Below are 24,820 nucleotides of genomic sequence, written 5' to 3'. Positions count from 1 at the left end.
TTTTTTTTTTTTTTTAGCTGAAACTATATTTAAGGTTTAGAACTCGCAATCTATTTCAGAGCACCATCACATCTACCACCTTATAATGGTACCTTTGATCCTATTAAACACATTCATAAGTTTGAAAATAACGCACTATTGTACAGGTATATTTATGTCATCAGATGTTATGTTTTCTTCCTACACTAATCAAAATTTTCCAACACTGGTTCAACCAACTTTCACTTGGCTCAATACACTCTTTGGAATAATATATTTTACTATTTTTGTGTTAGCCAACAAGAAGTAAGAAATATTAAAAGAAGGCATTGTGCCTCTTCAGGCTAAAGCAGGAGGAGAAAGAAACCTTGAACGCATACATACAATGCTTCACAAGTGCAACTCTTGAAATATCCTCTATCAATGAGGAGGATGAAAATAGAGAGGTTTACTTGAGCAAGCCACTTGAAAGAATTTTTATTTCTTGATAAGGAAAACTAAGACTCCTCTGAGCAAGACTGTTCGGATTCAATGCTATGATAGTACTGATACCCTATATTTTGAAACTAAGCTTATGATAAATTTCATTGATATTTTCTCTGAACTTCTACTAATTGCTATTATTATGTCCCGAAGATGAATTACTTAGCTGTTGACAAGCTCCAATTATGATCCTATTAAATCATGTTGACGAGCTCAGGCCTGTGATCTTGCTAATAGCCTCCGACTTGTGATCCTCTTGACGGGCTCCCACATGCGCCCTTTATTTACGGGCTCTAGCCTGTGATCCTACTAACAAGCTTTGGTCTGTGATCTTGCTAACGGGCTCTAACCCGTGCTCTGATTATGTTGACATGCTATGGCCTGTGTCACTGTAGAGGATCCAACATGTGATCTTTTTAACAAGCTTTTGACTGTATTGTGCCCCTATTGACGGGATTTAATATGTTATCCTTTTGACAGGCTCTGATTTATGCCCCTTCTGATGGGCTCTAATTTTGATCTTGCTGAGAGCCATATTTTCATAAGCGGACTGACAAGTACAACGTATTCAACCAAGAACCAGCCATTTGTCCGAGTTGGTTCATAGGGCAAAAACTGTTGAGGTTAAAATTGGTGCGGACCTATCAAAATCGATGAAAACCATTAACCTAGTAACCAGTCCAAAAATTGGTTTTGATCTTTTTTCTAAAAAAGAAAAGGTGTTTCCATATTTATAGCTTTAAGTACTTAAATTTGCCTTATATTTTTGCAATATGGAAGAATGTGCTTGACTTAAGATTTTTCATATTCAATCTAAAATGCATAAATTTATCTTATATTTTTCTAATGTGTGACAATAATTTTAGCTTAAACTTTTCCATATTTAAAATATAAAGTGCTTAAGTTTGTTTTATGTTATTTCAATGTGGGGCAATGAGCCATTTCTATCAGTCAATAAGGTTCTTTTTCCGTTTTTCTTCTTCATCTACTTCTTTCTCCTTTCTCCCATCTCCTTTTTTGAGTTTTTTTTAGGAAAAAAAGACCAAACAAAAAAAAAAAAAAGGAAAGAAAGGAACTCATTAAGTGTAAAGACAATGTTCATAAATACGAAATACTATCGAATTACATGCCAAAAGGTCCGACAATGTGAGTCGGAAGAAATTCATCCCCAAGCACTAATGTCGAATTACATACCAAAAACTTTTACCATATGAGTCACAAAAAAATCACTCCAAGAGGCAATATCCGGAAAAAAAAAAACAAATGCGCCACTTCGCCTTCTCTAAGGTCTTGGGGGTTTCTTCACCACATTTAAGAGTTGTAATAGAGAGTCTCATCTCTTGAAGATGACGTTGAAATCCCTCAAAACACATAAAAGAATTCGGCGTAAAGAATAACTAAAACAAATGACATAACTTTTGAATAACCTAGAGTGAGAACAAAAATTGAAAAAGATACTTGATAGTGGAGTGGTTGAGGTCAATTATATGCCTCCTAGCAGCACTTGACAGCTCGAGAGGTGGGTGGGCTCTGGGCACCAGGCTCAAGGCAACAACCTCGAACGGGGCACCTCGAGTCCAGCTCGAGACCCAGCTGCCTCAAGCTGGACTCTAGCTCGAGCCCACCAAGGACTCAAGCACCCTAACTAGTCGTGATTCACCACCACCCTCCACCCATCGTCCAACCCAACGACTTGAACCACTTTCAATAATAATATTGGGCTTGGATCATAAATGTTGGGCTTATTAATTAGATATTTTTCATCAGAGAGTGGTGGGCTATATGATGTATATGTGGTCAATACACATTTAGTTACAAGAGCAAAAAATCAATTTTCATATATATAAGCCATACAATAAATACATACCGCCTACCATACTATACAATTTCCAACACCACATAAATTCTCAAAATATTATTTTTTACACCTAAGTGACTATTCATTGATTTAACTACAGTCTCTCTAAAAAATTCTCTTTAGAATTACTTTCACCTAGTGAGTGTTGTATCGGGGTAAAATTCCCTTTCCATCCCTTGTCTCAAAATCACAACCACATAACTCATCATCGTTATTAAATTGCATTTTTCATTAATTGTTAGAATAACGTTTTTTCCTAGGAAAACTAACAATTTATGTTTTAAATATCGTGTCATTATCAAGGTAAAGTAGAAAAGTCATTTTATGTTATATATTTACACATAGTATAACATATATACATTTTTATGACCTTTGCTGCAGAAAATTTTTGTTATATTATTCATACTACTCTTCTTCTTTTGCTTTCTATCAGTGATCTAAATTTGGAAAAATTGAAATTTTTTATTTCAAATTTACATATAGGGGACAACAATTTAGTTGTACTTAAACTCCATTTGACAATTAAGTCCTACAATTTTTAAAAAATACACATTAAGGATAAAATTTACCGAAAAATATGAATTTGCATGGAATTCAGTATGTCATATTTGCAATTCCAATGAATTTTATTCTTGATATGCATATTATTTTAAATTGTAATTGTCGAATTGGATTTCAAAACGGTTAAAATTCCATTTCCCTGTAATTATGAAATCAAAATTGTAATTCTCTTGATAGATAACGCAATGATAAGTATATGTATATTTATATATTTTTTTAAAAAAATTATTTTTTCCGAGTTATTAAAAAAATAAGGGCAATTATAAGGGATGACAATTCTAGTCACATTAAAATTTAATTTGTTAATATGTGCCAATTTTTAAGAATTATAATCCTTAATAACCAAATTAAATTCTAAATATAATTAACATTAAGCTCTTGATAATTAAGCGACTAGAATTATAATTTTCCCCATGGATTTTTCTCTCGTGGCACTACAAAAGGATTGTGTTTTTGCTACATTATGAATGGTTACGGATAAAAAAAGTATGATAAATAAATATTATTAATTATGATTGAACAAAATCAAAGAAAAAATTTAAATTTTTATCATAATTAATCAATATTTATCTGGATTTTTAGCCAAAACCAAAATATTTTTCATGGTTTTAGCCATGATTAAAGTTTTGATTACACTTGCAAACACAACGATTAATAGCCGTTGCGAAGCCGTAGTTGATTTATATTTGCTACAATCTTTTTTGTAAAATTTTCGTTCGATAACTATGTCCATTTTTATTTAGGTCCAGTAACTTACAAAATTGCTTACTTTTAGTCATCTGGCAGATTTTCGGACAGTTTTACCCCTATACAACTTTTGAAAGACAGTTTTATTCCATATGCACTCATAGGCGTAAAATTGTCCGAAAATCTGACAGAAGACTAAAAGTAACCAATTTCGTAAGTTACTGGACCTAAAAAAAATGGACATAGTTATGTAACTAAAATTAAAATTAGGCATACTTAGCGAACTAAAATAATTCTTTTTCCTTTTTTTTACTTTAATACTAATTAATCGTAGTGAATAATCATATTTTTCCTAATGTGTCTAAATAAGGGGCGATACATAAATATTCAAAAAAACAATTTAAAGGGCTGATTGCCTGATTTATTTATTTTTTCTAATTAGTGGTGAATAAGTTTGGACAAGTTAAATAAATTTTGAAATAGTTGATGTAATTTAATAATTAGTATTTTTTTAATTCGATCCACTATAATTACATTATAAATTTCAATAATCAAATATGCTCATTATCAACATGAAATACTCATAAACTAACCAATATTATTACTGCAGTAGATAAAAAACTAAGACCAACACGCATATAATAGTAGAATTTGAACTTATAAAATTCAATTTCGTCAAATTAAATTAGAGTATATAAGCTAAGTAATAACTACTTGCTAGCATAATGGATAAACTAAATTTTTGGGAAATTGTGCAGAATTATGAATACTTTTTGTGCACGAGGAGGTTCATTTAAATTTAAATTACTCCAAAATGGGAATGCTGATTTCAGAAAAGGGATCTTTTCGGACATCACTGTTTCTGATCACAATCTCACTGGAAAGAGGCAGAAATTTGAGAGTCATACATATTATACCTATTTTCTTATCCTTACAAGTGCCACTGCATTGGCCCTCAAATCTCCTCCACCCAATACATAATCTTCTTTCTTTCCTCTTCTTCTTTATCAGTTTTTCTCTTTCACCCTTCACTTATTATTATCATCTCTCTCCCTCCCTCTCTCTCTCTCTCTCTCTCTCTCATTCTTGATTTTCTTAGTTCATGACAAACATGGCTGCTGCTGTAAGTGCTGCAGTCTCACTGCCTTCCTCCAAGTCTACTTCTCTTGCATCTAGAACCTCCATTATTTCTCCAGAAAGAATCAATTTCAACAAGGTATGATCCTTGCTTTATATGAATGATAGTATCTTTAGTTCAAGAAACTGCATTTCTGAATATGGAAATCCTGGCTGTAAATTTGCAGGCTGTTTTAAGCTGTATGCTCAAGATATTGAATTTGACAGTATTGATTTTGCCTATACTATTCCTAATTACTTCATGCGATTGTAGTTCTTCTATCAAGGTTGAATTTTGATGGGATTTTAGGCTATCAGTTTTTCAGGTTACTTTATGTTATCTGGAACTTTCAAATGAAGATTTGAATTCAGATTAGGGGTTTTGGATTTACTGGTTTGCTTCTTACTTCATGTGATATGATACATTTGGACCAATCAATCACACTGTGCAAAATGGGATTTTGAGCCATATATATGCATGCAGGTGCCTTTGTACAACAGGAATGTCTCGTTGGCCGGTAACAAGGTGGTCCCAATCAGAGCCCAGGTAGCCACAGAGGCGCCTGCTAAGGTGGAGAAGGAGCACAAGAAACAGGAAGAAGGGGTAGTTGTCAACGTATTCAAGCCTAAGGACCCATACATTGGCAGGTGCCTTCTTAACACCAAGATTACCGGCGATGATGCCCCTGGTGAAACCTGGCACATGGTCTTCAGTACTGAGGGTATTTCTCCACTTCAATGATCAGTGAAGTGTCATTTTGTTGGGATCATGATATATGGAAAATTTTATCTGATTTATGTGATAGTTTTTAGAGAAAAACCATCATCGTGCCTAGGATCTTTAAGGTGGAATTCGTGACCGATTCTTCTCATTTTATGCTTCAAACAGTCGGAACCCAATGGTGTTTTTACCTCTACACTTTAGCACACTTCCCTTCAAATGGAAGCACTTCTAATGAATGAGAACGTTTTTCTCTAGTATCTCTGCAGTTTGAAGAATGATTATATACATATCAAATAAGAGAAGAGACGAGGGAGTTGAAAAACTGCTCCGTCCAACTTCCAAAGTTGAATATTTTGCATCTCTTATGGCTGACCAGTCAACCCATTTTTCTTATAAAAATGATTTCAGTATACTATTTTCAATGATGGATTGAGGCTCTGAAATTGGAATAAGAATTGCAATGATTTGAGCTGTAAATGGTGTAATTCTGAAGTAATTAGTTTTTGCTGCTTAGAACTGACAAGTTGACTGTATCGAGCAGGGAAGCTCCCATACAGAGAAGGGCAATCAATTGGGGTGATCGCTGATGGCGAAGACAAGAATGGGAAGCCTCACAAGCTGAGACTGTACTCAATTGCAAGCAGTGCCATTGGTGACTTTGGAGACTCCAAGACTGTAAGCCTTCAGCTAAATCAAGAATACGTGTCAGAAAAAACAAAGATGCTTAGTTGTGATGAAGATATTATAACCATTATTCTATATTTCACAAGAACTAATATGGTTCAATGTTGTTCGCCATACAGGTTTCTTTGTGCGTTAAAAGGCTTGTCTACCAAAACGAACAAGGGGAGACAGTTAAAGGAGTTTGCTCAAACTTTTTGTGTAAGAACTAAGAAAATAATAAAGCTAAGCTACCTAATGTCGCACTTTTGTATTCTGAGATAGTTCTGATTTGGTATATTATGCTAAGATTTGCATGATGAACCTAACTTCAAATCTTCTGTATTCAGGTGACTTGAAACCGGGTGATCCAGTGAAGATAACAGGACCTGTGGGAAAAGAGATGCTCATGCCGACAGACCCTAATGCTACCATTATAATGGTATGTTGCGACCTCATTGAGGTCGTCAACTGTAAAATTCGTAAAAATATTTTCATTTAACACAGTTCATTGGCTGTACAAATGTTTAGAATTGATCTGGTTGGAATTTTACTGTGTAGCTTGCAACTGGAACTGGGATCGCTCCTTTCCGTTCATTCTTGTGGAAAATGTTCTTTGAGAAGCACGATGACTACAAGGTATACCTGAATCAACATAAAATCACTACCCATAAATTGTTCTTTTGACCCTTCGGAAGCTGAAGTCTTACTATTCTGCAACAAGTGTTTTTAGTATTAATCATGGGGAAGATTGTTCTTTCTTGAGGATCTCTTTCGGTTGCATATCATATACATACGTACTGAATTTCATCATTAGAGGGACATTTGCAATAGCTTAAATTAGGTGCTCCTCAGCTTTTCACTGAAAATAAATTCAAGAGGCTGTTTATAATTGATAGTTTATGCTTTTGAACTGCTTAAACCAAGCATTTACGTCAAAAGTTATAAGCTTCTCCCACCAAATTTTGCAACTTATTGTTAAAGTAATTCATATTAAGCTTTTTCCCAAAACACTCGTACTTAAACTCTTCTGCACTTTTCGCTTTTGTTTTCAAACACTCCTAACTTTCACTACAGTTAAACTTACAACTTTTTTTAGAACTTATTTCCACCAGAAAAGCAGTCTCTATCACGGACGCCCCTAAATGGCCTGAAAATGAGCTTCCAAAGCAGACCTTTTTACCACATTAATTAAGCTCACATGATTTCTTGTACTGCAGTTCAATGGTTTAGCATGGCTATTCTTGGGTGTTCCCACAAGCAGCTCACTACTCTACAAAGAGGTAAACCAATGCATTCCAGCATACCAACTAACAGAATGTTTCTTAAGTGGATCAGTCGAGTCTTGTCCTACTAAAGTAATGCTCTCCTCATGAAGTTGAGTAGAGTCTACTCATAAAGACTAACGAACGGAGCATGTTTCTGTGGGGGCAGGAATTCGAGAAAATGAAGGAGAGACATGGAGATAGCTTCAATCTGGACTTTGCCATTAGCAGAGAACAAACCAACGCCCAAGGGGACAAGATGTACATCCAGACTCGGATGGCTGAGTACAAGGTCGAGCTGTGGGACCTGTTCAAGAAACCGAACACTTTCGTCTACATGTGTGGGCTGAAGGGCATGGAAAAGGGAATCGACGAGATAATGATCCCCATTGCTGCTGAAGAAGGTATCAATCATCCTTTATTGTATTTCTCCGTGTAGTGCTGCCTATATCCGTACACTTAACCCCCTTTGATCTGATTTTCGCACAGGAATCGACTGGATAGAGTACAAGAAGCGGATGAAGAGAGATGAAAGATGGAATGTGGAAGTTTACTGATTCTTGCTCAATGTTCTTGTACAAATATCAGCCACCATCATCATTTTCTCTGTGCTGATGTAGATAGGTAACTTTCTCTTGTAATATGTTTTGAAACTTTGTCTTCGTTCCCATCATCTGAAACAGTTTCCTGCTACTGCTCCTCCCATGTTAAAAATTTTAAGGCCATGGTTCAGAGAAAAAAGGTTAATAGTGAAGCAAATTTTTGTCAAGTATTCCTATACTATCAACTTTTTTTGCTCTTACCATGCTTGATGTTCAATTAAGTGTTTGGTTTCGATTTTGGGCCATCTCAGAACATTTTCATCTTCGGCTTGAATTATTTTGCCCGTTTTTGGTTAGTTTTTGAGAGTTTTAGAACAGCGTTATGATTAGAAAAACTATTTAGTTTAATACACTCACAACTAAATAAATTATATACATACTTATACATATATATATATAAATATATATAAAAGAGACATCATTTGACAATGAACAGTACTTTTTGTCTCTCACTAACCAACATCAAACATACCATACTTATTTTATATTATCTCCAAAAATAAATCAAACATACACACTATCTCTAACACATACTTATTTATCTTTGTTTTTCTCTCTCTATCTCCGCAGAACACACCAAAACAAGCTAGGATTAAATTTTTTTCCTCACATGCCCTATTCACTTAAAAATTGAGATAACTTTGTGTATATATTCGCTCATTATTAAGTTGGTTGATCATGTTCCACATCTTCACAAAAAATCACTTTTTCACTTCTTCACAACTATTCCCTTCTTGCACATGAGTGGAATCGCCTACTCGAATTTTGGAAGGACGCTCATTTATTTCATGGTCAACATGTTGATGTTTTAAGGAGAGAGGGAGCTCATTTTTTGCGCTCGATTTGCCCCCAAAACATGATCCCACGTGCAACAAGGATAAAAAATGAATTAGTTGACACACTAACAACAATTTGTAATTTTTTTTTTGGTTAAAAATTGACGAAAAGTCGCTAATAAGACGAACGGTGCCATTGTTTTTTATTTTTTGCGACAAAAAAAGAATTTTCATAAATTATAAGACTAAATAAACGGCCGACCCTTTTTTATGGGACCAAATATGCAATTAGCTTAAATTAGAAATAGAAACTATCCAAGTAAGCATCTTCCCAGCCCATATTTGGATACCTTTTTTAAACTTATGTTGTATATAAATTTGGATAAGTGATTTTTTTGGATAAATTAGTTGGTATAATACATTTTTTATGTCAAATAATACTTAAAAACTTATTTTTCATTTTTGCCACTTAAAAAAAATCTATTTTCTGTTTAAGTTTATTTAAATATACTATTGTTAATCTTTATAAAGAAAAAAAAAACAGTTATTGTTTTAGGTAAATTTAGTTAGTGGAATAATTTGAAATCTATTTTTATGTTCGATATATTTTTGTATTTTTATACTTTTTAATTATTTTATTTTGAATTTTAGTTTATTTTTATTTTATTTATTTAAGTTTATACTTTAAAATTTAAATATTTATTTATTTATTTTCTTGATCCTTGGATCTCATGCACCTTTGGCCATTGAGTTTTGACTCTTTCATTAATTGAGCCAATGAATGGCTTCTTGATTTTTTAAAATATTGATATTCTAGTTATCACTTATAAATATTGAGAGAAAAAAAAAAAAGAGTAGAACATAATAAAAACACAAAAATATTATATTAATATTTAATAAATAAATGTGAAAAATAAAGCTAATGGCTAAAATAAGAGAAAATATATTAATTGTAATTTATGCAATTTTTTTAATATATATTTAGTACTTTTATTTTAATATCTAGCGGAAAAGTGATCATTAAAAGAAAAAAAATAGTTGAAAAACTTCAATCAGGTGCCAAAGTAATAATAATACCGAACTTCGAGGGCCATACTCAACTACTAAGGGCATGTTTATTCCAAATGATCAGTTCGTACTGAACTAATAATATAGACTAGTTTAAAATGTTTATTTCATTAGGTTGAATCCCGCTATCATAACAAAAGCTCGTTGTTATTCACACTATTATTAAGATTATCTATACCACCTCAAGACGCGGTGTTTGGCCAATCACCCCTCTTGCACGTTGAAGTGAACAAAAATTAAATTTATTAAATAATCACATCACGTATATAATTTTCAGTTAAATCATATTTTTCATTAATCACATTTTTTTTTTATGTAAAACACACCCAAGATTCAAATATGATATTTATTGCTTGAAATTTTCTAATAAAATATATATGTTGCCTTTAATTAATTTATTCTCCAACATTGTGGACACAACATCACATTTAATTATTTTAATGAGAAGTTGATTATTAAATATATTTATTGTTTATATGTATATATGTTTTTATAGTATGTCATAATTATAAATATTTTATTATTATTTAAAAAATTATAAATACTTTTTTAAAATTATATATATCTTAATAAATACCCTCTGTTATAACAACTCATTATAGGAATATTTATTAAAATATATGTATTTAAGGAGATTATTTATAATTTTTCAGATTACAAAGAGTATTTATAATTAATGTAATCCTTGGGGAAGCCTATTGTGATTTACCTTAACCAATGTTGTTATGGGATAATTAATCTTTCCTTCTCTGAAATTTGCTATAATTATAAATAGATCCCTTATAATTCGAAAAATTATATTTAGTACTTTTGAGATTGACTTATTGTAGGTCAAACAAATCTTTTGTGACTAAACTACCTTTATAAAGGTGAAGGTAATACCTTTTCATATGCATTAATGTGTAAAAATTTATATGGATAATTTGATCATAAAATACTTATTTGACCTACAATAAATCGGTAATAAGTTAATATTGGGTAAATATGAATTTTTATCAAATTTTTTGTTAATATCTCTAAATTTGGTCAGTTTTGATAATGAAGAACTTATTTGTTATATAAAAATAAATTTTAAAATACTCAATATAATTTTTTAAATTATAAATAATTTACGTACAATTACGTCAACTTTGAGGAGTGGGGTTGCAATTATCCCGATTATAATATTAGGAGAAAAATAAAAAGTTAAAGAGAGAAATGAAATTGAGGGAATTGGGCATAGCAAAAGCCCTAAACGCGCCGAAATGCTTCATTTTAGGGCTTCTCTTCTCACAGCCCTTATTATATAAACACACACAAGCACACAAACTCCAAACCCTCTCTTCTATACATTAGGAATAGGTATTTGTATATACCGGGGTTAGGGTTTCTTTCTTCAATCAATGGCGGAGGACAAGGTGACTAGATCGAAGGGTGTTGTGACCAAATTCAATGATCAGAAAGGTTACGGATTCATCCAGCCCGACGAAGGTGGCGAGGATCTGTTTGTCCACCAAACCGCCATCAAATCTGATGGTTACCGGACCTTGCGCGAGGGTCAGGTGGTTGAGTTCACCATCATCCTGGATGGCGATAAGACCAAGGCTGCTGATGTCACGGCCCCTGGCGGTGGACCGGTAGATTCGACTTCCCGGAGGGGGAACAACAGCAACAGCCGTGGGGGTGGTTATGGGTTCGGTGATCGGAGGAATGATGGAAACGGGTATGGTTATCGGAGTGGCGGAGGCGGCGGCGGAGGGGGTGAGTGTTTTAATTGTGGAGAATATGGTCATATGGCGAGGGATTGCAACAACGGCGGCGGTGGAGGCGGGAATGGTGGGGGATGCTATAACTGTGGAGGGTATGGGCATATGGCTAGGGAGTGTCCTAGTGGTTCTCGAGGCGGTGGCGGAGGTGGGGCATGTTTTACCTGTGGGGAGCCAGGGCACATGGCGAGAGACTGTATGCGTGGTGGTGGTGGTGGCGGCGGCGGCGGGTACAGTCGTGGTGGTGTGGTGGTGGGAAGGTTTGGCGGCGGCGGTGGTGGGGGAAAGTGTTTCAACTGTGGGGAGTCTGGACACTTTGCCAGGGAATGCAAAGAAGCGCCTCGTGAATAATTTGATGCGTCGACTTTCTTAGCTATCTCCTTTTTGGTTCTGTTCATGGTTTTATTTTGGACGGCTTAATATGCTGTTTTATGTTTTTTTTTGTTTCCTTATGCGTGGCGGGTTTAAATCTATAGGATGGTGCTTATAATATTCCGGCATGGTTTTTGACTTAGTTGTTTTGGCATGCGATCCACTGATTTTGTGAACTGAATATTCTCCGGTTGGGCGATTGGAAAGTGTATATGGTGGTTCGATGACTCAGATAGTTTATGCCTATTTTGAAGTACATTTTTAGTTGTTCATCAAACCAGTAGCTCCTGCCAAGCTCTGGATATTTTGGTGTTGGCTTTGTTGCATAAACTATGCATTTCGAATATCTATACCATGTTTATTCTCCCTGATTTTTTTGTTTTTATTATCTATGCTTCAAGACTTTGTTCATCTATTTATATGAAGCTGCAATGGTTGACCACTTTAGTAGATGGCAGATGCAATACTAAGAATGAGACATTATCATGCAAGTAAGCAACCAATACAATTTATTCATGTGTATTTATCTTTCAAGTGGACATGGAATGGAATACATCTTAGATTTGATGTCTCGGTTTCACTTGCAAATGGTGTTTCACTTGCAAATGGTTGTTCATTGTTGGATTTAAACATGTCTATTTTTCTCCTTTTGATTTGGTTATTTCTAGTGTATTCATTTGGAAAAATGGGATACGATACCTGATGTCGAAACCACTATTGTGCATCATGCACATGAGTTTGATGATGGCCATTTCTCCTTTATCTATTAGCGGTAAGTCTGGACCTAGTTGATGTTGATATGACCTTGTTTGTATGAGGCCTATGCATATCTCATTGGATATTTGATTTTTTTCTGTATGTAATCAGGGTTTTAGTTACTGATTGTTAAAAGTATTCCTTCAAGTGCCTCTGTGAAATTTGAGCAGTAACCTGAATTTATGTTATTTAAAACTTTTGAATATTTTGCATGTATTACAAAGCAATAATGGGTTATACATACGTGCCAAATATGTTCTGTATTTGTTGTTTTGTCTAAGGTACTTGATTGTGTTTGAAGTGCTTCTAGTTTTGGTGTGTGGCAATTTATAGTACAGTTTTCAATTTTTAAGTCAAAGTGTAGTACCATGTCGTTGGCTATGTGATCTACTTACTATCCTTCTAGTGATCTTGTCCCTTAAGGAATATTACTGTGCTTAAGTGTGATCTTTTTAAATGATAGCTAATGCTTCCTGTATGAATCTTGTGACTTTGACAATCAATTATTTCTGGTGGTTCTGAAATCGACATTCTAGCTTTTTCACTGCTAGTTAATGTGGCATGCAGGAGCATTGTCTTCTAATATTGGATTTTAGTATAATCTGAATTGGGTTGGTATTTTTATTTAACCTTGTTCAATATGGATGAGTATTGACTGTATTAATGGCATCACACTGTGACTTATCAGAAGTCACTTGCTAGGCTCCTGGTGATGTATCTCCTACTAGGATTACGAACCTTTTGGACGTTTCATGGCTCCTGAATCCATGATATACTATAGCTTGGACCCTTTTATTCAGTGTTTCAGATACTAGAACTTGAGGAGATTTCAATAGATAGCAGTGGTAATCAATAGATTCATGCATTTTTGTTAAACCATCGTCTTCCCCCTAACTTGGATGGAGGTCTGTTCTTTCTTTACAATTACATATCCTGTTAGCTCCTTGTGCCTTTAAGATGCTAAAACCATTTGGGCATTGTTTGATGGTGAATCCATAGGGGTGCCGAATGACTTGCTTCTCTCTGCTCTTGGTATTGTTTTAGGAAATTGTGGATGTGAATTGCCAAATGGCTTGCCTGGAGTTTTTCTGCATGCAGATTCTTCCCTTTGAGCTATAAATGGCTTAACATCAGCAGAGAAAACATCTTTTGCCATTTGGATATGCAACTGCCTGGTCAATGAAATCTTGCATAGTCACTCACCTTAGATAGGAGTTGAGGATGGGTGCAACAGGATGTTGGTTTTTCATTAATTGAATAAGAGACGATTCACATACTCATTTTTTGATTCGAGATCCACTCCAAATCTGAATCCCCTTTAATTTGTTAAATATCGTCGGTCCTATTTTTTCAAAATATTAAACTTTTGAAGATAGATAATTTTAGGATCAAAATCTGTTTTCGTTTCCATTCGAGTTCCAAAGATATGTAGAGTCCATTGTATGCTGAAACTGTTGTTTCATTGTATATGAGCATCACATGGATATTGTACTACTATTATTATACAAATACGCCTATTTCGGTCTGGGCTGGCCCAATCCAAATCCAGTACCTTCAGGATCAAAGGACGAACGAATAGATTCCCTTGTCTTTCATGGACTAAAAACTCTCCCCAAAGTAGTGCTTTTGTTATTTGGCATGCATACGTGGCATGCTAAGGGCTTGAATCATGTAAGCATGTTGGTGTTGGAAGTGTTTGGCTCTAGTCTGGTGTCGTGAATTGAGATGGATTAATCCTGATTTCAGTTGCCAACGGGGAAGTAGCTTGTATATATACTATTTAGCCGTCAACTTCAACAATATTGAGGAAACTACAACTTTTTCTCTTAAAACTTATTGCATATAGTTGATTAATCCCAAGCCAATGTTAGATCAATATGTGAAATATAAGATTTTGTGTGGCTTGGTATATGGAGTCGATTGAAGCCAATCATCTCGTGGCGGTTGAGGCATGTAATAATTTTGAGGTATATACATTGTAGAAGGACTAGTTATATCTACCCCAGCATCATCACGTTCAACTGAATCAATAGACATTCGGCTAGAACTTTTTCTTTGCCTGTGGGATGTGGTGGGACCATTGCCGGATGACGTTGCAATTTGTTGTATTGATGTGTTAGGGTTTTCTTAATAATTTGTAATCCGTGGGCTTATCGGTCCATCAATTGACCGTATCCTTCTAGTGGTCTACATTGACATATTGCTTCAAGGGCATTTACATCTTGTGTCTAAAAAATATAGGAAAACAATGAATTTTAATGTAAGGAAAAGTGTTTAAAATAAAATATTTGATATTATATGACATATCATAATTTGTAGTATAGGTGCATCTTCAGGTTGTTATCTGTTTTTTCACACGTTTGTCAGCAAATGACGTGTTATATTGTTGTACCATTTTCAATACTCTTGTTCTGTATCTCGTCTGTTGTAAATGGGTGACCATTATACAATCGTGTCATGTCGTCTTTTTCATCTAGTGATATATTGTATGTATTGCAGGTCCTACCTTGTGTTTGTACAATTAGAATGGGAGATCTTATGTAAGCTCATGTCTCGAGCATCTGCCACTTTTGGAATATTTTGTCTTATCCCGAATTGGCGAAGGACTTGTTCAGGATGATGTATTTCTACTATTGCATAGAATATTAGAGAACATGTTGATCTCTACAGTTGGAAGTTAAAATCAGCTGCGTAGACCATAGTGACATTTGAGTCCATGTCATATATTTGCCAAATAAATTGTAATAAATGAACATATGTAAATTAATGTGCATTTGATATTCGTATAAAAATATGTGATGTCTTAAATATAAGATATTTGATCAGACTGCATCTCGTCCAATATATCTCTTATGATTCAGACTGTTGTTTGTATTTTCGGGTAAAGTTGTGCTCACAGTTCCATGTTACACCATATGGTGCTGCTGGTAGTAAACGATTATTATCTGTTTGGACTTAGCCTATATATACACATTTTGCACCAAGTCCAGAGCAAAGTGGAATGATATGTGATCAGGCCCAAATCTGCAAACATAATATAAACTTGTGTTATTACTTTACAAAAATATTTGTCTAAAAATTTAATAATTCAATGTTACCTGTAACAACTTTAATGCGCCATCAATTGTAACTTTGTCTTTGGTGCTGACATTACATAATTCACAATATAAAAATATCAGGACAATATTGCCCCACTGTAGTTCCTGGTTCATACTATATCCTCTAATTTTGTAGGATAAGGTAACGGTACCGGTTTCCTAATGAATCAGGACACATCACCTCACCCAATATGAGCAACACAACTGCACGTGCATACTGTACAACAATTTCGTGTGGTGTGTTGGGAGTATTTTCGACCTGTGCTATGTAGGATATAAGTGCATGAGTTTGCAATTGTGAACCCTTGATTGTAGTTGTCATGGATACTACTATTTGTAATTATTCTACACGTCCTAATCCACAATACTATTATTTGTATCTCTACACGTTTTGGTCAAAATCAAACATCACGTATTGAGAACGAGATAGATTGATAGCAAACGCGTGAAAAACAAAAAACCCAACACAGAGGATATTTTCAAGATAATCAAATGTGCCAGTACGGGGTTGTCTACCATAATTCTTATATTTTGCATTTGTATAAAAAATTGTATACATATTTACATAAATAAACTGTATCTTTTTAATTAATATAATTTTAATATTATAATTTACTATTTTAATTTGTAATTCTATACTTTTTGTTAGTTATACATAATTAAAATTATCTTTAAAAAAGATCTCTGTCCACGACTTGAAGTCGTGGATGAAGTTGTGGGTGATATCCACGACTTCGAGTCTCGACGGCTTTTTTTTTTTTTTAAAGAAAAAATAATCCCTGTCAAGTCGTTGATATGATGGCTGATTTTTTACTAAAAAAAAGTTATGTGTTTGTCCATGATTGGACATAAATGTGTTAATATATTTAAAAAAAAATAATTAAGCCCTCAAACAATCTCAAACTCCCACAAGCAATTGGGCGGACGTATATACCCCTGCAAGTTTTCAACCGTCACTGGCTCCCATCCTTCAGCCCCACCGAATGGGCCCCACTTCCCCTTCCCTCTCATAGAAACCCCCTTAGTACAACATTAAGCTTTCTTCGCTTAACATCTTTATTAATCCACGTAGGTGTATAATTTTTAAAAATAAAATAATATATTTATAAGAGTAAAATTTATCAAAATAATAAAATAATATAAATATTTTAATTTATAAAAAAATATTGACAAACAAAAAGAGTAAATAACATTGAAAAGATTAAAAATTGCATGGAATACGATGATAAATGAAAAAGAAATTAAAATTGATTAATTAATTTAAAATTTTAAAAATAAAATGGTAGACCAAAGTTAAATGAGACATTATAAATAGGGATAAAAAACTTTTTTTTTTCTTTTATAAACGATGATTTGTGGCATTGTAGTATCATTTCTTCTATTGTGTCGATAATGCATATAAATTAGTTTTTTTTCCCTATTTTTGTTTTGTGTTAAATGTTATATGTTGGTTTTTATATTTTTATTATTATTTATTATATATTTAAATCATGAAATATTATTTAGAATTAATAATACGCTTTCCTCCCTTGAGGTCTGGTATTGAAAAATTACATTTAGCACTCTTGAAGTTTGCATCCATTTAACAAATTAAGTCTCTCCATTATTTAAAATTTATCGAATTTCTTGATATTAAGAAGAAATTGATACGTACTGCAATTGACTTATTGCAGGTTAAATAAATTTTTTCTGAGTAAGCTACTTTTATAAGGGTGAAGAAATATCTCCTCACATACATTAACGTACGAAAATATGTAAAAATAATTTGATAAAAAAAGATACTATTTGATATGTTATAAATTAATAATAAGTCAACAAAGTAAATATGAATTTTTAATCTTTTTATTATTATTAAAATCAACATATTTAATGAGTTTTGAATAACGTAGAAACTTATTTTTTAGACGTAAGTAAACTTTAAGGTACTCAATATAATTTTTCAAACAATAGAAAATCTACGTGTTTTTGCACCAACCCTCTAGGGAGGGTAGTGCAATTATTTTGATATTTTTTTAAAAAAATGACTAATTTGATATTTTTATAAATTAAGAAAATAAAGTGATAAAACCACACTTAAATTAACTACTTTACCCTCTAAAAAGTCAAACTCCAATCACATTTTCGTTGAAAAATGATCAGAGGAATCAAGTTGAAATAAAAATTAAAATTTAAAGATAGTAAAATCAAGAAATAAACTCGAGAGATTAAAATGATTGTAAACAAAATCTATTGCCACCAAATATAGCTTTTTTTCGCTCTTAAATGTATCAAATATTATTTATCATAACATAAAGTGTTTATAATATATGCGATATAAAAAATCATATTTATATATTTACAAACGAAAATTAGAGTTTGACAAAAAAAAAATTAAAAAACAAAATCAATTGAATTTTTTTTTAATATATTTTTCTGGATATTTTTTTCAACATAAATTTGTAAGGATAAAGTGATAACTTTTACCTGGCTATCCAAGTTTTATAATTAATTTCTATTTGAGGGGAAATTTATAATTTCTCAATCAAAAGTGTATTTATAATTATAATAAATTTCAGGTGAGATATTATTAATTTAACATAATTCAAACTTATTATCATATCTATTAACATTTAATAATTATGAATTATTATCATATTAAGTTTTAAGTAATTTTATTATATTTTTTTAGAAGAAAAAAAACACAATTCTCTTGTGTGTCTTGACACTAGTTATAAAAAAAAATTAGGAAAACTACAATTTACCCCGTATAATACCAAAACTGAATAAAAGATTTCTAATAAAAAATAAAATACCAAATTAGTTCTTATACATTTAAAAAATAAAGTAAATTACCTTTTATTTAAATTATTAATAAAAAATAATTTACTCTATTTTATAAAATATATTAAATAATTTGTTAATTCTTTTTCCAGTAGAAAGATATTCGCATATTTCATATATAATAGGGTAGATTATATTTAATCTAAAAAAATTAGATATTTTTCAAAAATTACAATCTATTTTGACTTTTAGTCAAAAATAGAAATCTTTCGTAGAGCCGTACTGATATTTTTGACCGCGCCTATTCCTATTTAATACTTCGCTCATCCCATTCTCCCTTCCATTTGCCGACCTACGTAAACACACACTCCCAGTGGCGGTTCATCTCTCTCTCTCCCAACGTCGGTTCTCCGTCTATATTTAATCTGCCCACGTGAATTTATTCCTAGCCCTCGCATTTTCTCCATTCTTTTCCACATTGGCTGCACCCATTTTTTCCTTCATTCATCTAGCTACCTTGCAGCCAAAAATGGCGGCCAGAGCCCATCATCTCTCCCTCGTGTTTCTCCTTTCGGTTCTGGTTCTATCACTTCCAGGTACGGTACTGGGTTCAAGGGGTTCTTTGTTTTTTTTATTGTTTGTTTGCTTGCTTATGCTGAATTTGCTTTTGGCGTTGGAAATGCAGGAGTGGTGTTTCCGGCGACGTTTACATTCGTAAACCAGTGCGGCTACACAGTTTGGCCGGGTCTATTGTCGAGCGCCGGCTCCCCGCAGGTTTCAACCACAGGATTTGCCCTCAACCCCGGCGAGTCGATTCCGGTTTCCGCCCCTGCCTCGTGGTCTGGCCGGATGTGGGGCCGCACCGTCTGTTCGCAGGACTCAGCTTCTGGAAGATTCACATGCCTCACCGGCGACTGTGGCTCCGGCACCGTCGAGTGCGGCGGGGGGGGGGGGGCGCCGCCCGCGCCCCCGGCTAAGGGACCTCTAGACGGATACAATCTGCCTATGCTGGTAGCCCCACAGGGCGGGATCGGCGGAGGGAATTGCACGACGACGGGGTGCGTCGCCGACCTCAATGGCTCGTGCCCGTCGGAGCTGAAGGTGGTTAGCGCAGTTAGCAGTAGCAGCGTTGGGGGAGGGTGCGTGGCGTGCAGGAGCGCGTGCGAGGCGTTCAGGGAGGCTAAGTACTGTTGCAGCGGCGAGTATGGGACGCCGGATACTTGCAAGCCGAGCGCGTACTCTGAGTTGTTCAAGAGCGCGTGCCCGCGGGCTTACAGCTATGCTTACGACGACGGCACCAGCACATTTACCTGTGCTTCCGCGGATTACATCATCACTTTCTGCCCTGCTCCTTCAACCAGGTAATTCCTTTCTTTGGGATTATCAACATCAACTAATTTAAAATATTTTGGAACAACAAGTGTAATACCCACAAAAATATGGAAAATGTCAACCCATTGTCATATAATTATGGCAAAAAAGCCCAACACTGATTTGGTTTAGAATTTTTTCAAAATATTGATGATGGGAAGTTTTAATTTGGGCACGACTCCATCGAATCTGAATTATTCATACTCAAGTGTAATACATTTACATCATTATGTGTACAGTTAAGAAAAAGAGATCGTTTTTATAATAATATATTTACTTTGGAATTAGTATTAACTGTCAAATTTGAGTTGGGTAAAAATTATACTATGCTTATGTGTATAACATTCACTTTTAAATATAGTAAGGTAATTTTGTTACACGTAATGTAAATATTAATTTATTTTAAAATAGAAAATTCGATTCGATTCAGTGCTGTTTACGTACTTGGTTGTATGAAGTGATTATCCGAGTTAAGGTCATACGTGAACAAGGCCGCTTTCCGCTAACGGAAGATGGATGTTAGTCACGTCTAGAAGTGCGAGCCAATTCAATGTTAGTGAATGATTTTGGTATTTCACTCCATGAAATCATAGAAGTTTAATAGTTCAGACCCGTACAGGTTGCTATGCACATGGGTATTGTGAAATAATCCATCCAGTCTGAAGTAGTGAGCCCAACATGTAATGCTATGGCATGTGAAAGTTTTTAGCTTCCATGTGCATATGTTCAAGCTCCATCAACACCCAAATTTCTTGTATCTCTACGTTCTTATGACTAACTGATGTAAATATTGTACGCTGAAAATGTGCAGTAAGAAATCAAGTGGAGGAGCAGTCGCCGGCAATTTGTTGGTATCCGGTGCTGGCAACTTGAGACACACCCCTTTGCAGTTTGTTTGCAGTCTGGTAATCTCTTTAGTTGCCATTTCACAGCCATGGCGATTTCATTGATCGGCCTGGCTGGGCGGGGCCTGGCTGAGCATAATTTCTCCATCCCCAAGAGTTCCTTGTCAAAGTCTTTCTGGGCTTGAATTTTGGGGACATCTAAATAGTTTGGGTGATTGTTACTTGTATTGGGAACGAAGCTAGCTTGAGTTTCTTGAACTTGGGTCGATCTTGAAGCCCGGCTAGAGCAACCGTTTCAGACGATCTTTGGTGGTTGGATGAGTGAATTGTGAACTTGGCATATAAGGGAAGAAGCAGAATTTTGCAGATATGCCAAAGAGGATGCTTTTGTTGATGAAGAGAAGCTAATTCTTGCATTTGATGAGAAATGTTTTTATTATTCATTGGAATTTAGTCTTCCATTTACTGTAATTTCTCTTATACAGGAGAGGAGAGCATTCGTTTGGTTTTATCGATCTTTTTCCCAAGCTAACGGATGCAATTATAAGGAAAGCAGCTCTCTTATATGTTTGGATAAAGCGTTATTTAGATCCCACTTGGACTCCACATTGAACATCAAGAGATCTTCTCTGGAATAGTGATGCAAATTTCACTTGTGATTTTAAAGGTGTTTTCCTCTGTTGCTATTGATATCTCCTGTAAAACCGTCGTGAGCTTTTCGTTTTGATATTTGAAACCATTAGTGCTATTTGAGATTTATCTTAAGCACAAATGCTTGTTGTTAAATTGAAATTTGTAATCATCTCATTTTGTGGTTTGTTGCGTTTGATAGTAGCAAGTGTGGTATATTTCATGTTTGCGAGAAAAAAAACTATCGAAAGGTAGTTATGTAAAAAAAGAAAAAAACGTTTGTTTTTAGAAATGGCAGAAATTTGAATTTTTAAAGGCTCTTTTTTTGTGGTATGTAATTAGTATATGTGACACGCTTAAATTTGTACATATAATTAATTTAAAATTTTTAGAAAATAATAATTATTATCAATTAGATGAATAAAATATTGAAAAGAAAATGAGCTAGAGAAGAAAAGGGATGTGGAAGTTTAAGAAGAGAGAAAAATGAAAAAATTGGGAAGAGAAAAAGAAAAGCAAATATTAAAAGATAAAATACTTGAAAGCATAGATATAAGATGAGTTGATTGGGTATATTTTTGTCCAACAAATTTTGTATGTAACATTTTAAACGTAGATTTCATAGAATTTTTGTTGTATCAGCTAAAATGTCCGTTTGATGAAAGCTTAAACACAATTACTATATTAACGAAACGGTGAAATGATGGCTACATAAGGAGCAAAGATGATTAATATAATTTAGTATTCGTAAATTTTAGTTTTTATCCCAATTTGATTTCTCTCATAATTTTTATAATTAATATAAAATATATATTTATATTAAATTAATATTTTTATTTTTAAAATCAATCAAAATTCCATACAAATGCGTGGATTACACAATTTCTTATATAAAGATATTTTACTTTATTTTGAAAATACAAAAAAATATAATTTCTTTTTTCATATAAGGGTATTGTGCACACAACCCTTCTCACAAGGGGCCGATTGCATTTTCTCCCAACTTAATACTTATAATTGTACGAATGAATCATAACTGTTTATAATTCTTGACTTAAATTAATTTAATTTAAATAATTGAAAACCAGCAAATACAATAAAAAATCTTTTTAAAAAATTATTTTTATAATAAATTAATAAACACATTCAATGGATCTAATGAGTATAGTGCAAAATTCACGTGATTATGTCCAATCAGAATTGGAAGTAGAGAGGGGTGTTGGATTGGTAACTCACTTTGGCACTTAGTTTTTATGTCGGCAGATAATTAATTGCAATGTGATCATCGAGAAGAAAGTCGGTGAGAACCTGTGCGCAAATTCCGGTTCCAATCATTATAAATATTACAACACCTTATATATATATATAGTCAGAAGAGGTTAATGAAGTTTAGAATTAAATATATTTTACACCCTTAGATTATTTTCTAATAGTATTTATCTTTTTAAATTAAAATGTGTGACACTTATGTTGAGAGTTCGAGGTCTCGACCACATTGTTTAGAGGTCGCTTATCATGACATCGCTACCTCGCCAATTAGTCACAATGAGGTCAAATATCAGGTCGCTAGTCTTGAGGACGCAGTACCCTCCACTCATCTTCAGGTCGCACATCGTGAGGTTGCGGGGAATTTCGTTACAACTTTATTAGATACGGGATAGATTCATTTTAACAATTTTTATCTTTTTATATAACAATATTTGTTAATTTGTTCTCTAGAGAAGATTATACCCAATGCATATTTATATCCCTTGTATTGCTTCATAAGGGGTGATTTTTGCAACATATACAGCATATGGAGCATTTTACTCAACAATGACTACACTTTTGTTTCCTTCACCCTCAAACTGCACACTTTTCAACAACTTATATATCTTCATATTATTAGAAAATTGAATAATATTATCTTTATATTATACTATCGGTATGTTCCGCTGCATTCAATAATTAAGTATCATTTACTAATTTTTTTATTGTAGGAAAAATAATAATATGAAATTGTACGATAAAAGAATAAATATTTTGAAAGAGAAAATTTGGAGTAGGAGAAAGAGAAGAAAAATATTAACTAAATATAAACAACTATTTAAAAAAATAATTTTTATCACTTGTACATAGTGTGAGAAATGTGAAAGAGGATGTGCTTCTTGTCGTGTACTAGGTTAGACATCGTTCTTGAGGACGTTCAACATCATCTATATTAGTGGACGTGTACTAAAAGTTGTTCATTGTTTATGGGATTTTTTCTAATATAGAATTGGAGCAGTTGTCAACTAGTAAGATTAAATCCCCTTCTTATTTAACTTGCACATGGAAAAAATATGGTAGTTCAACATAGTACAAGTTAATTTGGGTTTAAGTTGAATCTAGTTATATGATTTGAGAAGTTAAATGAAGAACATATAAGGAAAGCAATTATATATTAATAGAAGAAAGTAAAGGGAGATAATGAAAGAAGAAGAAACAATAACAAAAGTTGTCAAGTCGATTGAACTGATTTGTGGGGAGTCGTTATATGAAAGTTCGTGAGGCTTGATTGGTAGGATTTGAACTCCTCGACTCCGGTAGTATGGGATTTAGTCCTCAAACTTGAGGATCCACATAGTCTCATATATGGGACGATTGAAATTTAGGGTCTGGTAAAAGATGACCATGCTCTGATGTGGATGTCATAAGCCTTGTTCCAGTGCAGTCAAAACATGTATGAAGACTATGGTGTTCAAAGAGAGGACCCATCGCCTATCATAAGATGGTAGCGATCTCCTATGCTTTTTGATGTGTGTTGTGCTCCCGGAAGTCTGTGGCCCCAGCGGGCGATCAAATAGGAAAGTGATTTTCTATGTTGATCGAGTGGAGAAACATAATTAGAATATTAAGCATATATAGATGTTTAGTTCAGGATGAGAACCGATGATCAATTTCATGACCTAAATTAAGACCGGAGATGGTCGATAGAAGGACCGTACCCATATGGCACTCGATAGCCTTAAGGTTCACGTTATTTTCACCTATTGTCTAGTGTCATGAATTGTTATTAGATGGCCACCTATGATGACAATTACTTTCAGATTAAATGTTAGCTAAATAGATTAATTAAATATAATTTAATTCATTCAGCGAAAAAATATTGACCCTTGCAATTTGTTAATATTAGATATAAATATGAACAAAAACATGAAATTGTATGTTATCAATACGTTTCCTCATAAAATAGAAAATATATTATATCTCAAGAACACAAAAACTATTTTATGGGAAATTTTTAAGATCTAAAATGTGAGTGTTGAATAAGACATTATTGACAAACAAATGATCATTACAACTAAAAAGAGGGTAGATTCGTATGTAGTGCAAAAACCCATACATAATTTAAGTCGTATAAGATCTATAACACTGATATTTCACTTATAACCAATCTATTTTGATATGTCATACTATGTTACAATTTGTGGACAATAATAATT

The 24,820-nt window shown here is 33.6% G+C and overlaps 3 protein-coding genes across 4 annotated transcripts; all 3 read left to right on the top strand.

Moving 5' to 3' along the window:
• On the top strand, positions 4,541-8,105 carry LOC105178160 (ferredoxin--NADP reductase, leaf-type isozyme, chloroplastic). Its single transcript, XM_011101548.2, has 9 exons — positions 4,541-4,784; positions 5,169-5,406; positions 5,950-6,083; positions 6,212-6,290; positions 6,419-6,510; positions 6,630-6,707; positions 7,289-7,351; positions 7,503-7,737; positions 7,823-8,105. The coding sequence occupies exons 1-9, from the start codon at positions 4,671-4,673 to the stop codon at positions 7,888-7,890; spliced, it is 1,101 nt and encodes a 366-aa protein (XP_011099850.1). The 5' UTR covers positions 4,541-4,670; the 3' UTR covers positions 7,891-8,105.
• On the top strand, positions 11,008-12,267 carry LOC105178159 (cold shock domain-containing protein 3). Its single transcript, XM_011101547.2, has one exon. It carries the CDS (start codon positions 11,162-11,164, stop codon positions 11,873-11,875), a length of 714 nt encoding a protein of 237 aa, XP_011099849.1. The 5' UTR covers positions 11,008-11,161; the 3' UTR covers positions 11,876-12,267.
• Positions 15,095-21,707, top strand: LOC105178158 (thaumatin-like protein 1b). 2 transcript variants are annotated; one of them, XM_011101545.2, is made up of 3 exons: positions 18,832-19,106; positions 19,196-19,871; positions 20,693-21,707. In XM_011101545.2, exons 1-3 carry the CDS (start codon positions 19,040-19,042, stop codon positions 20,829-20,831), a joined length of 882 nt encoding a protein of 293 aa, XP_011099847.1. In that variant the 5' UTR covers positions 18,832-19,039; the 3' UTR covers positions 20,832-21,707. The 2 variants fall into 2 exon arrangements, with proteins under 2 accessions (XP_020554863.1, XP_011099847.1); XM_020699204.1 differs by lacking the exons at positions 18,832-19,106; positions 20,693-21,707 and adding an exon at positions 15,095-15,167 and having other exon boundaries at positions 19,193-20,685.

The sequence above is a fragment of the Sesamum indicum genome, linkage group LG15, assembly GCF_000512975.1.
Source record: "Sesamum indicum cultivar Zhongzhi No. 13 linkage group LG15, S_indicum_v1.0, whole genome shotgun sequence".
Taxonomy (NCBI): Eukaryota; Viridiplantae; Streptophyta; class Magnoliopsida; order Lamiales; family Pedaliaceae; genus Sesamum; species Sesamum indicum.
The sequence above is the reverse complement of the archived record's forward strand: the minus strand, read 5'-3'. Positions and strand labels throughout refer to the sequence as shown.